At 39.5% G+C, this 12,758-nt stretch overlaps 2 protein-coding genes across 2 annotated transcripts in view; both read left to right on the forward strand.

Moving 5' to 3' along the window:
- Positions 1 to 8,139, forward strand: part of LOC142662704 (IgGFc-binding protein-like) — a 60,920-nt gene extending 52,781 nt beyond the window's left edge. Inside the window, exons 34-37 of the mRNA XM_075840918.1 lie at positions 3,877 to 4,030; positions 6,067 to 6,634; positions 6,726 to 7,321; positions 7,561 to 8,139. Coding sequence (XP_075697033.1) covers positions 3,877 to 4,030; positions 6,067 to 6,634; positions 6,726 to 7,321; positions 7,561 to 8,139 — 1,897 coding nt within the window. The remainder of the gene's footprint in view (positions 1 to 3,876; positions 4,031 to 6,066; positions 6,635 to 6,725; positions 7,322 to 7,560) is intronic.
- A 302-nt stretch (positions 8,140 to 8,441) lies between these two features.
- Positions 8,442 to 12,758, forward strand: part of LOC142662705 (IgGFc-binding protein-like) — a 52,308-nt gene continuing 47,991 nt past the window's right edge. The window contains exons 1-5 of the mRNA XM_075840920.1: positions 8,442 to 8,460; positions 9,510 to 9,709; positions 10,037 to 10,175; positions 10,720 to 11,045; positions 11,818 to 12,385. Coding sequence (XP_075697035.1) covers positions 8,442 to 8,460; positions 9,510 to 9,709; positions 10,037 to 10,175; positions 10,720 to 11,045; positions 11,818 to 12,385 — 1,252 coding nt within the window. The remainder of the gene's footprint in view (positions 8,461 to 9,509; positions 9,710 to 10,036; positions 10,176 to 10,719; positions 11,046 to 11,817; positions 12,386 to 12,758) is intronic.

Raw genomic sequence — 12,758 nt, forward strand, 5'->3', positions numbered from 1 at the left:
ACCTGTTCATGTCCTGAAAAAGTGGAGGTTCATGTATCTGAGATATCAATTGGAGGGGGGGGTGACTATTATAGTGGTGGATTTATCTCCAGCTGTATCTCTAGCTGCAGTGATTTTTTTTTCCTGATTTCTAACCTTGTGTGTTTATAGCTGGTTCTACTACTAGGAAGTCCACCGTCCAGCAGCACCAGCTTTAAAAGTATAGATTGGTGCACGCCTTGGGAACCCGATTACAGTTCCATATACAATAAACATCCAATGATAGGCAGCCCTACAATGTCAAAGTGAAAAAATAGTTTTAATAGCCCTCGTGGTTCTTATACTACATTTTTCCCTTTACTTTTCATCACTTTCTCTGACACATCTAACTGAGTTTGTACTCCTTCTTCAAAATTCCAATCCCTCTCACTTTCTACATCTTTTCTTTGCTCCAAACCCTCCCATATTCCTTCTGCTGCCCATCCTCCCTTCTGTGGTTTCACTATATCTATAGCTCCGGTTCTACTCGCCTGGCCCTCAGAACCTGATTTGCTATTTAGTGAGCCCATTTTCCCGACCTCCTCGGCAGGGTTGTGATCCCTGATTCTTGAGGTCTAAAGTTCCCCTATCCTGGTCCTCATAGCCTTGAACTTTTTTTTACTTTAAGAATGGTTTCCTGACTTTCTGGGATCAATTGTTCAAACACATACATAATAGCAACACAAGTAGCAAGTAGGAACAACACTGCAGATACTATTCCCCCTATATCAACAGGAGTACCACTAATGCATATATATATATTGTGACAACTTGAGGGACAACTTAGCTCACAGGATCGCCATCTCCAGGGTGAGATGTTTGGCACACATAGAAAGTTCACTCCAACTCATTGAATAAGGGTTTAAACCAGCTGAAGCTAGCTTTATTGTCTTCAACACAGCAAGATGTGTTACAACAAAACTGTACAAAATAAACCCTAGGCCATCCAGCCCCTAACTAACACATTCAGTGTCCCTCACTAAGAGACACTGAGCCTTGTGCCCAGCACCTCAAAACATACACACCTTTACCATACGTGGTGGTGACTCTCACAAGCTAGCATGCCTGTCTTCCCCAGACTGAGAGCCCTGTGTGAATAGCACACACCTGATTTAAAGAGGCGTCTCAGGTGAAGCCTAACATGGCTCATCAGACAGCCAAAGACACAGACTGTCTGTATGGAGTGTAAGCCCGACCTTCTCCTTCACACTCCAGCAAACACAACCTATTCTGGGTTTTACACCCATGCAACAGCAGAGAAAACCCTCTCTGTTGTACATGCTCCCTGGTTGCTTGAACCCTGACAGTTTCTGCCATAAACCTGCACTGTCTAGTAGCTGCACTGCTACAACATATTGAGAAGGGGATGGGGGGAAAGGACATTCTTGAATGAGCTGTGCAACAGGATCTCTTCAGGAACAGATATGGCAGCTGTGGGAGGACCAATTCGGATGAAGCACATGCAAGAAATTACAGGGCTTGTATTGCCATGACATTTACCTCCTCTGTTTCCCTCCTCCCTTTTTAAAATTCAGCTATGCACGACAAGATTCACTATTAACCTTTTATGTGAGGATTACTAGGAGTTCTGGAGCGCTTAGTAATAGAAGTTGTGGTGGAATAATCGCTTTTAACACCATACTGAAGAGGACCATTTCACTGACTGATATGTTTCATAGCATACATTCACAGATGCAGTCACCTATATACATCATTGCCTTGCACAGCACGATTTAGACACTTACAGGGACAAACAGCTGTTCCTCTCATATTTCAATCAGACACTTAGTATTTATAAAGCAGACACATATAACACATACAGAATCCCAGACAAATTCACAGAGATTCTCTGCTGCCCACCAGACCCGCAAAGGACTTACCCCACAAGGAGAGGAAGATAGTTTGAATAGCAAGACCATAGCTTACTCACCTTTCTCTCCCTTCCTCCAAAGAGAAATTCTACGTTAGTTTCGGATCAGTCGGAATTTGATGAGATCTCGCTGGGGCCTCCATATGTTAGAGTGATCTCCATCACTCTTTTGTTCCTTTTTTAAATAACAGAATTTGTTCAGGATTCATTCAAATTCACAAAGAAGGCAGATCGGGAGAGCTTTATGCTTCCACTTAACAGACATTAACCAATCAAATGATGCCAAGTATACAAATGCATAGATTGAAAAAAAAATACTTCTTTATAGGAGAATCTTAAAACATACCTCATACATATCTAATTGAATATAATGCAGTTATTTTGATCACTTTTGTACAATTTATAGAATTACTCTAACAGTTGTGATGTTTTAAATGGACTCACCCGCTGAGGGTTGTCAGCTGTGTATTACAGCTGACACCCGGGACTAATGGGCAGGAACGGCGATCGCACTATTCTTGGCTGATTAACCCCTTAAATGCTGCGATCAATCGCTCCCCCCGCGACGCAATTGGGAGGTGCCAATGGTTGTCATGGCAACTCAGGGCCTACTGAAGGTCCCTATGACTGCCTTTCTTCAACTCCTGTTAAGCCCTGCCACTTAACAGGATTGCAGTATATTGTACCAGCTGGTTCAAATCTCCTAGCGGGACTCATAACATTTGTGAAAAAACAAGTTTAATAACGTTTTCAGTGGTGTAAAAAAATACTTAAAAGTAAAAAAAAGACCTTTTTCCTTTTGAAGTAATGTATAAAATATAAAAAAATGGTATTACTACGTCCGTAGAAGTCCGAACTATTACAATATACTATTATTTAACCAGCACGGTGAACGCCGTAAAAAGAATAAGTATATAATAGCAGAATCGCTGTTTTTTGGTCACTTCATAACCCACAAAAATTAAATATAAAGTGATCAAAAAGCCCCATGTAGCCCAAAATGGTACCAATAGAAACTACAGCTCGTCTTGCAAAAAATAAGCCCTCATACCGCTCTATTGACAAAAAATAAAAAAAGTTATGACTCAGGATATGGTGACAAAACACAAATTTTATTTTCAACTATTAGTTTCTTTCTTGCAAAAGTAGTAAAACATAAAAATAAACCTATATAAATTTGATATCCCCCGCAATTGTATTGAAAGGTGGCATAAAGTTAATGTGCCATTTTTACTGTACGGTACAAGCTGTGAAAACAAAAGACCCCTTAAAATATTGGAGGAATCACTGTTTTTTTTTCCTTTTTCACCCCACAAATAATTGTTTTTACTAGGTTCCCAATACATTATATGGCACAATAAATTGTGCCATGAAAAACTACAACTCGTCCCGCAACAAAACAAGCCCTGATATAGCTTTATCAATGGGAAAATATAAAACTTATGGCTTTTGGAAGGTGGGGAGGAAAAAAAGGAAAATGAAAACCAAAAAATTGCTGTGACAGGAAAGGGTTAATCCAGCAATTTTAAAAGATTTGCGATTTTTGTATACAATAAAGATGTCATTTTGTATGATTGTATAGGGGGCGCCATAGTTCGCTCTGCGCCTGCATGTATCCCTGGACTATACTGTTTGATTGATGGTTATACGGTTTAATGCAGTTGTATGGTTTTATAGAATATGAAGTCAGTAGGGAGACTTAATTGGCTAATAAGCCGTACACTCATATAGTGAGAGAGGTCCAAAGTTTTGGGGGCCCAGGCGCATTTCGTTGGCTCTGTCTTAAGGTTTGGCTTTTTACATTAAAAGTTATGCAGGTTTTAGGGGGATGGCGTGTTAACGAGAATTAGTATGTGTTATATATGTTGGTCATAATAACCTTTCTATTAGGTACTGTAATATTTTACAGTATATCGAATAAATTTATTTACAAAAAAAAAAGTTGTAATTTTGTATATTGTAACCTTGTGTACTCTAAATTTTTGTAGGTTATATAAGAATAATGAAGGTCTGGTGGACTTCCAGATCATCGTCACGAATGAAAACAGAGGCAGGAAATTTGTTTCTTACACCGGTGAAGTGCAAGTGAATATTTATGACCTCGTCATTACAATGAGTCTACAGAAACAAGTCAACGTTCAGGTAAAAAAAAATATAATACTTCTTTACAGTGGTCGGAGCTCAGATTTACTGATGCAGAACTTCACTGCTCCTCAAAAACATGGTGCACGTCAAAGTGCACAACAAGATGCAGGGGGAGAAGTATGGAGCGCGCTTACGTGCTGAGCGCGTTCCATAAGCTGCGGGTGTCAGCTGTATATTACATCTGACAACCTGCACTAACGCCCAGGAATAACGATCGCACTGTTCCTGGCCGTTTAACCCCTTAAACGCTGGGGTCAATCATGACTGCAGTATCGGAGTCGTTATAGAGAGTGGGACAGTCCCCTCTGACAGCTCATCGAGGCCCCCACAACACAATCGTGGGGTGGCGATGCAGGACTGCCTTCACTCTGCCTCTGTTAAATCCTGCCAGTAGCAGTACTTAAAGAGGTTCTGTCACCACATTATAAGTGCCGTATCTCCAACATAAGGAGATCGGCGCTATAATGTAGATGACAGCAGTGCTTTTTATTTTATAAAACGATCTATTTTCACCACTTTATTAGCGATTTTAGATTTATGGTAATGAGTTGCTTAATGCCCAAGTGGGCGTATTTTAACTTTAGACCAAGTGGGCGTTATACAGAGGAGTGTATGACGCTGACTAATCAGCGTCATGCACTCCTCTCCATTCATTTACTCAGCGCATAGGGATCCTGCTAGATCCTTATGTGCTGTCTTATACTAACACATTAACAATACTGAAGTGTTTAGATAGTGAATAGACATTCCACGGGATGTCTATTTACAATCTGTGCACTTCGTTACTATTTTTGTGGTAGTTACACCAGAGCAAAGCGTAATCTCGCTGTAACCTGTCATTTACCGCAAAATCTCGCGAGATTACGCTTCCTCTGCTGTAACTACCACAGACAGAGTAACGAAGTGCAGAGATTGTGAATAGACATCCCGTGGAATGTCTATTCACTGTCTAAACACTTCAGTATTGTTAATGTGTTAGTATAAGACAGCACATAGTGATCTAAAAGGATCCCTATGTGCTGCCTAAATGAATGGAGAGGAGTGCATGACGCTGATTGGTCAGTGTCATACACTCCTCTGTACAATGCCCACTTGGTCTAAAGTAAAAATACACCCACTTGGGCATTAAGCAACTCATTAGCATAAATCTAAAATCGCTAATAAAGTGGTGAAAATAGACCGTTTTATTAAATAAAAAGCATTACTGTCACCTACATTATAGCACCAATCTCCTTATCTAGGAGACAGGACACTTATAATGTGGTGACAGAGCCCCTTTAACAGAAGCCGGTAAAAATGACTATACACTGCAATACTATTAGTCCCCTAGGGGGACTAATAGATTGTGTAAAAAAACAGTTAAAGTTTTTAGTAGTGAAAAAAAGTAATAAAAAAATGAAAGTTCAAAAGAACCTCCCTTTTCCCATTTTTCCTTTGGAATAATGTAAAATAAAAAAAAATAAAAAAATTGATATTGCTGCGTCCGTAAAAATCAGATCTATTACAATATAACATTGTTTAATGTGCTCTGTGAATGCCGTAAAAAGAAAAATATATAAAACGCCAGAAGCGCTGTTTTTTTGTCAACTTAGCGGTGCCATTTTTTTTTAACAAAGAGTGATCAAAAGTCATATGTACTAAAAACTGGTACCAATAAAAACCACAGCTCGTGTCACAAAGAAAAAAAAACCTCACACCGCTCAATCCACAAGAAAAATAAAACAGTTATTTTCAAAATATGAAATAATATATATATATTCTAACAAATAGTTATTTTTGTAAAAGGAGTAAAACAATAAAAAACCTATATAAATCTGTTATTGCCAAAGTTTTGTCAAAATGTAAGAACAGTTTTGGTGGCCATGTTTTCAAAAATGTAAAAGACATAAAGGACAAAAACAAAATTTTCAAATGTTTTTATTGAAAACAAGTGTTAAAATGCATAGTGGGGATTAGAGACCAGAGATGGCAGCAATAACTGTGTTTCAGCAGAGTGAGTAACATGGCAGATTTTGTATTCCTTTGTATGGCAGGTAAATGGGGTGTTGACTAACCTCCCGTACAGTGCTGATAGAAGTTTTGATAAGGTGACCATCTACAGGAATGGATATAATGTCATACTCCAGACACGTTTTGGCTTGAGAGTCAGCTTTGACAGGAATACTCGAGTTGCTGTCACGGTACCAAGCACTTATAGAGGAGCCATGTGTGGACTTTGTGGCCAATATAATGGGACTAGAAAGTTTGTTATGAAGAATGGTGACATCACAAATAATCCAACAACCTTTGGGAAAAGTTGGAAGGTACGAGACACACCACAATGCCGCGAAGTGGAACCCCCAGACTGTCCCAACCTGAAGGATATGGAAAAAATTGGCCGCAACAAGAAAGATGGTTGTGGTGTCTTACTAGACCCGAATGGTCCCTTTAGAAATTGCCATAAAGTGATAGATCCGGAAGGAACTTTTAAGGATTGTGTTTTCGATGGTTGTTTCTACAATGAGAGACAAGATATTATCTGCAAGGTTATAGCCAGCTATGCCGCCTCTTGCCAAGAAGCCGGTGTTGAGGTCTACCCATGGAGATCTGACGCATTCTGCAGTAAATATTATTATCATTGATTATTGGCATTACCAGAATTGGAATTGATTTGGAGTTAGATTTACACTAAAATTCTAATGTTGTTTTTCAGGGCCAAAATGTGGTGTAAACAGCCATTATGAGGTTTGTGCCACGGGATGTACCTCAACGTGCTTTAGTCTATCTCCTCCATTGGACTGCAACCCTGGATGTTCTGAGGGCTGTGTCTGTGAAGATGGATATATCCTTAGTGGAGATGAGTGTGTACCATTGGCACAGTGTGGATGCACTTACCTAGATATTTATTACAAGACTGGTGAGAAGTTCTTCGTTAATGAGCAGTGCAACGTGCAGTGTGAATGTACAAGCGCTGGATTGGTGCAGTGCACATCATTTCTCTGTGGAATTAATGAAGAATGCAAAATTATTGATGGAATCAGAAAATGTCACCCAGTGACCTCTGCACATTGTTCTGCATCCGGTGATCCACATTATATAACTTTTGATGGCCTCGCCTATGACTTCCAAGGCAACTGCACCTACACGCTCACCAAGACCATCACATCTAACACCGATCTGATACCTTTTACCGTGAATGTGAAAAATGAAAAATGGCCAGACACAAAATTTTCTGTAACCAAATTAGTATCCTTTGAAGTTTTTGGACACAATCTTGTGCTTAAGTATAACATGCAAGGTCAAATTATGGTATGTATGCTAAATCCTAATGGTGGGTGATTACATTTGTCTAATATTGTAACATGATTTGTGTTAGGAATTGTTACTGGGTATTAGATTATATAGTGCTAATAGTTGAGCTTACCTTAAATAGAGTCAATGGTGTTACAAGGCTTGGCCTTATGTTGGGTGATGCCCTTTGTGGTATCTTCAGATAGTGCATCGCCATATGGTCAAATATTTTTATAATTTGTCCATTTCTCATGCAGGTGGATGGAATTTTAAACAATCTTCCACTGTCCTTAGATGGTGGAAAGATCAAGGCCTATATTTATGGCATAGGAGTGAAAATTGACACCGATTTCGAAGTTCAAGTCAGCTATGATCTGGTTTATGAAGTCATTGTGACAGTTCCAGGAAATTACAAAAATCAGTTGTGTGGCCTGTGCGGAAACTATAATGACAACCAAAATGATGATTTCCAGCTTCCCAACCAGCAGTTGACTACAGACATCATCCTATTTGGAGATGCCTGGAAGATCCCGGTACCTGGAGAAGTTTGTGATGGTGGATGTGGCAGTGCCAGTAATCCATGCCCAGAATGTGATGAAGCTACAAAACAACGAGCAATAGTTCTCTGTGGTTTACTAAAGAATGTTGGCCCATTAAGTAGCTGCTTTGAAATTGTCAAGCCTGACATCTACTATGAAAACTGTGTGTACGACGTATGTGCTACTGATCCCAATAATGAAAATATCCACTGTCAACTCATCCAAAACTATGTTGCTGCATGCCAAGCAGCCGGTGGTACGGTGACACCATGGCGAGCAGAAGGATTTTGTGGTTAGTACATGACATATACAAATGCCCACTTTTCTTCCTTTATATACCATTAAACAGTGGTCAGTATAGGAAAGAGCTATCCAAAGATCAGAAGACTTCAATTAGTAATTTAACTATTATAATATTAGGGGTTTGTCCCATTTTACAAATTTGTAGCATATCCACAGTATAGACCATAAATGCCTGACAGTGGTGGGTCCAACCTTAGGAAACCTCACCTCAACAGTGGCCGATTCTGTATGGTTGCCGACTCCAAAAAATTCGAAGGGGAATTTGCCGCACAGAATTGACAAATGCGGGTCACAAGATGCCCATTTTTCTGATAGGTGAGGGTTCCAGACATAGGACCTATACCTATTACTCATTTATGGTATATTCTGTGGATATGCCATAAATGTGTAAGATGGGAACACTTCTATAACTCCTTGAAGTCCAAGCCACTTTTAGTATTTTTTCCTTTTTGTTTTTAATTACCCATCTTTCAAGAGCGACATTTATTTAATTTTTTTTCCACTATTGGAGCGCTGTGAAGGCTTACTTTTTTTTGTAGCAGGAGTTGTAGTTTATATTGGCATTATTTTTAGTATCATATATTGTACGGGGAAACTGCAAAAAAATTATTTGTGGGGTGGAATTGGAAAAGCTGCGATTACTTGGGTTTGGTGTTTACGGCTTTTACCCTGCGTTAAAAAAAAACCCAAAACTTTATTCTGCGGGTCAATATGATTATGGCGATGCCAAATTTATATACTTTTTTAATTTTACAAAGCAAAAACTATTTGTAAAAAATAAAATGTGTTTTATTTCGCCATATTGTGAGAGCCATAACTTTATTTGAACGATGTGAGAGCTTATTTTTTACGGGCCATGTTTTTGTATATTAGACTTTTAGATCACTTTTAATGACATTTTGTTTTAGAGCTAAAGTGATCCAAAAACTAAAATTCTGGCATTTTACGAGTTTATCGTGTGAGTGAAATATTGTTATGTTGTAATAGTTCAGATTTTTTCAGAATACAAAATTTGTTTATTGTTTTTTCCATTACTTTAGCGGTAAAATTGGAAAACTTTTTTTTTTTTACTTTAAATATATGATTTTTATTTTTGCACACTACTAAAAACTTTATTCAACTATTTTTAGCTTAGATGCCACACTCGCTATTGACCTAGGCATCTAAGTGGCTTAACGCAAGAATCACAGTTCTCAGAGTAAAGTACAGCTGACACCCCCAGCACTTGGAGCCGGCTCAACCCGTCAGCCCGCTCCATACTTCAATCCCCGCACCAGAGCGTACAGTGTCTTCATGGTGCGTTAAGGGACTAATATTGATAATGTTCAAAGTAATTCTTACATTTCGTCTCTTTTTCAATATAGTATTAGACTGCCCGCCGTACAGTGAATACTCGATATGCGACAATGTCTGCTCCACAACTTGTGCTGTTATTTCGGAGCCCATCAAGTGTCCGACCACCTGTTCTGAAGGTTGTGTTTGTCAAGATGGCTACTTCTTCAATGGAAAAAATTGTTTGCCAGTGGATAAGTGTGGTTGTTATGAAGATGGAAAATACTATCGGGTATGACTAACACGCAGACAAAATAATGAACCTTCAACATATTTTTTTTAACTATTTTGCTGGTTGACCAATGGTTGATCATTACATCAGGAATTTAGAATATAAGAGGCCCTGGTTAGCCGGTGCCAGACAGATATGATCCTCCATTGTCCTGATCCTGGGCACTTCCTTATTGCATTGTGACCTTAGTTGTGCACTTGCTTATTATCTTTGGCTCCAAGAAGGGCAACACAAAAGCATTTACCAGATAAGTTCTGCACTGTAAATGTACAGCACTAGACATAGTAACATGACCTTCATTAAAAACTCTTTTTTTTAATATTTCAGCAAGATGAAGAAGTTTTATCCGATGACTGCAGGAAAGTCTGCACATGTAGATCAAATGGCGTCCTGGAGTGCCAATCTAACAGCTGTGGTGTAAATGAGACCTGCAAAGTAGTGGACGGTGTCATGAAATGTGTCCCAGGTAAAATCTCCAACTCATAAACCTTTTCTGTTCCATAAGTGTGGGAAATCTGCTTTGATAAACTGAATGATTGGCCTAGGCTGAGACTCAACAAAGACTATGGGTTGTGTTACGGTGGCATGTAATAGTGACTAGGACAAAATTATAAGGAGAGCCTACGGGGCATGTGTCTTGGGGTCCAAATTACTGGGGATCTAAGAGGTCTCCATCACTTAATCTCTCTGATGGCCATTTGGTAATTCTGTCTAGCCCAGAAAAGATGGAGGGGTGGTCACACATATTGTTACTCTCTCTTTAAAGCCTAAGGCCATCTCTTTGTGATGTGGCTGCTATAAGGGGTCTGGTGGGGTCCCACAGGTGGCCAATAAACCTTATACTGGCCCTAATTGTGACTGTTGATTTTTACTTATGGGGTAAACATTGTGGGGGGAAAATGCCAACATGGTTACGAAAACATTGAGGTTGTGTGACCATGTCACAACCAATGGCGATCGTGGTAACCTGAGCGTATTCGCTGATATAAATTACTATTTATTTTTTGTAGATTGTGAAACTGTAAAGTGCAGAGCCAGAGAAAAATGTGAGATAGTGAATGAAAGACCAAAATGTATTCCACTGTATGAGGCTTATTGCTACGTTGTGGGTGACCCTCACTACCGGACCTTCGATGGGAAACTCTATGAATTTCAAGGAACCTGTACATACACCATTGCCAAAACCTGCGGAAATAGCAAAACACTGACGCCATTTAATATCGAGGCCAAAAATGAGAATCGAGGCATCACCCATGTGTCCTATGTCAGTAATGTTACCATCCAAGTGTATGGGCAAGTCATATCTTTTGTGAGGCTTGAGAATGGCTTCGTCAGGGTAAGTTATGTTTGTTCAAGACTTATTTTTACATAGTTATTCAGGTAAAATAAAGTCCATCAGTTTCAAATTTTTGTAGCTACAAACCCCGGCTGTTTAGAGGAAGGCAAAAACATCCTCAGAAGACTTAGATTATTCAGCCAGACTGGTAACCATCCTGATCACCAACTACTAATAACCCTGTATATTATGTTCTTAAAAGGGTTTTTCGGCTTTGACAATACCCCACGCATCTGAAGGGAAGCAGCCAGCTAGTCTTCTTGCTAGAGTAGAAATTAGGTATTACATGACACCCATTGAACATGTCGGGTCCTCCAGATGGTTAGCCCCTGGTTAGAGTGCCTTTCTAAACAAGCTAATAGAAGGGGGGACTAAAGCTGTACTGTGTTCTCTATACCACTCAGATGTTTAACCCATTCTGTCCCCCTCCAATTTTAAAGTAAGCGGACACAAAGAGAGAGAACCTGCAGCTGCATCCCCCTACTATCTTTTCCTCTCACTATCTTCAATCTATTAAGACAGAATTGTTTTGAGACTGAGAAGGCTTCTAAATATAACTAGAGTCTACTGAAATGAAAGAAAAATAACACTTTTTCCCTAAATATTACACAGTTTTATATATTCACATGTTCTATTCATATATGCAATAAAGATATAAAATATTATATGCCATCTCCAATACACCAAAACTTACAAATTAGAAGGAGGTCATGATCAGACTTTTGATCAGTATAATACTATTTTCACAACTGTGACATTTGATTTACTCCAGGTGGATAATCAGCGCCAGCGCCTTCCTATGTCCCTCAACAACGGTCAAGTTCAAATCTACCAGTCCGGCATATTTCTCGTTATTTTGACCGACTTCAGCTTAAAAATCTTCTATGACTGGAACTCCATCCTACTGATCTACATTTCAAGTAGCTATTATGAAAATATATGTGGAATGTGTGGCTATTACAATGAAATAGCAGCCGACGACCTGACCATGTCGGACGGAAAGCTGGCAAATACTATAACTGAATTTGGCAACAGCTGGCAAGTGGGGGAAGACAAGTCTTGTTGTCATGATTGTGGAGATCCTAAACCTTGTCCTGAAAACCTTCTGCGAACATATCACGGCAATGAATGGTGTGGAATAATTGCTGATGCCCTACATGGTCCCTTCCGTCACTGCCATTCAACCATTGACCCAAAAGGCTATGTAGACAACTGTGTTTATGATGTGTGCTTCAATGGGGGATCCAAAAAGATATTGTGCCAAAGCCTAGTGACCTATGCCTCAGTCTGTCAGAGCAACAATGTTCTAATTGAGGAATGGAGATGGCTAACTGGATGTGGTAAGTCCAAGTTGGAAAATTTCTTTTAACTTTAACAAAGAGACTATGACTTGAGACATTCTGATTTATTGTTTGATAATAAATGGTTCTGGAACCAGCGATATTGCTATAGGGGGTGCAGAATTAGAAGTCACACCTGACCCTTGGTATCTGAGAAGACCCAAAGGCCCCTTTTGCCATATGCAAAGATATCACTAATATAAATGGCTCACGGTAGGAGGGTGGTCATATTACAGGCAGGGTCGGACTGGCTCAGCAATGAACCAGAAGATGCTTCAGTGAGCCTAGGCTCTGACACAATAATGGGCCAAAAAAGTCCAGCAGAAGACAACCCAATTTAGAGCTCTTTGGAGCCAATCACTTGCTACTAGGG

This window comes from Rhinoderma darwinii, chromosome 10 (genome assembly GCF_050947455.1).
Source record: "Rhinoderma darwinii isolate aRhiDar2 chromosome 10, aRhiDar2.hap1, whole genome shotgun sequence".
Classification (NCBI taxonomy): Eukaryota; Metazoa; Chordata; class Amphibia; order Anura; family Rhinodermatidae; genus Rhinoderma; species Rhinoderma darwinii.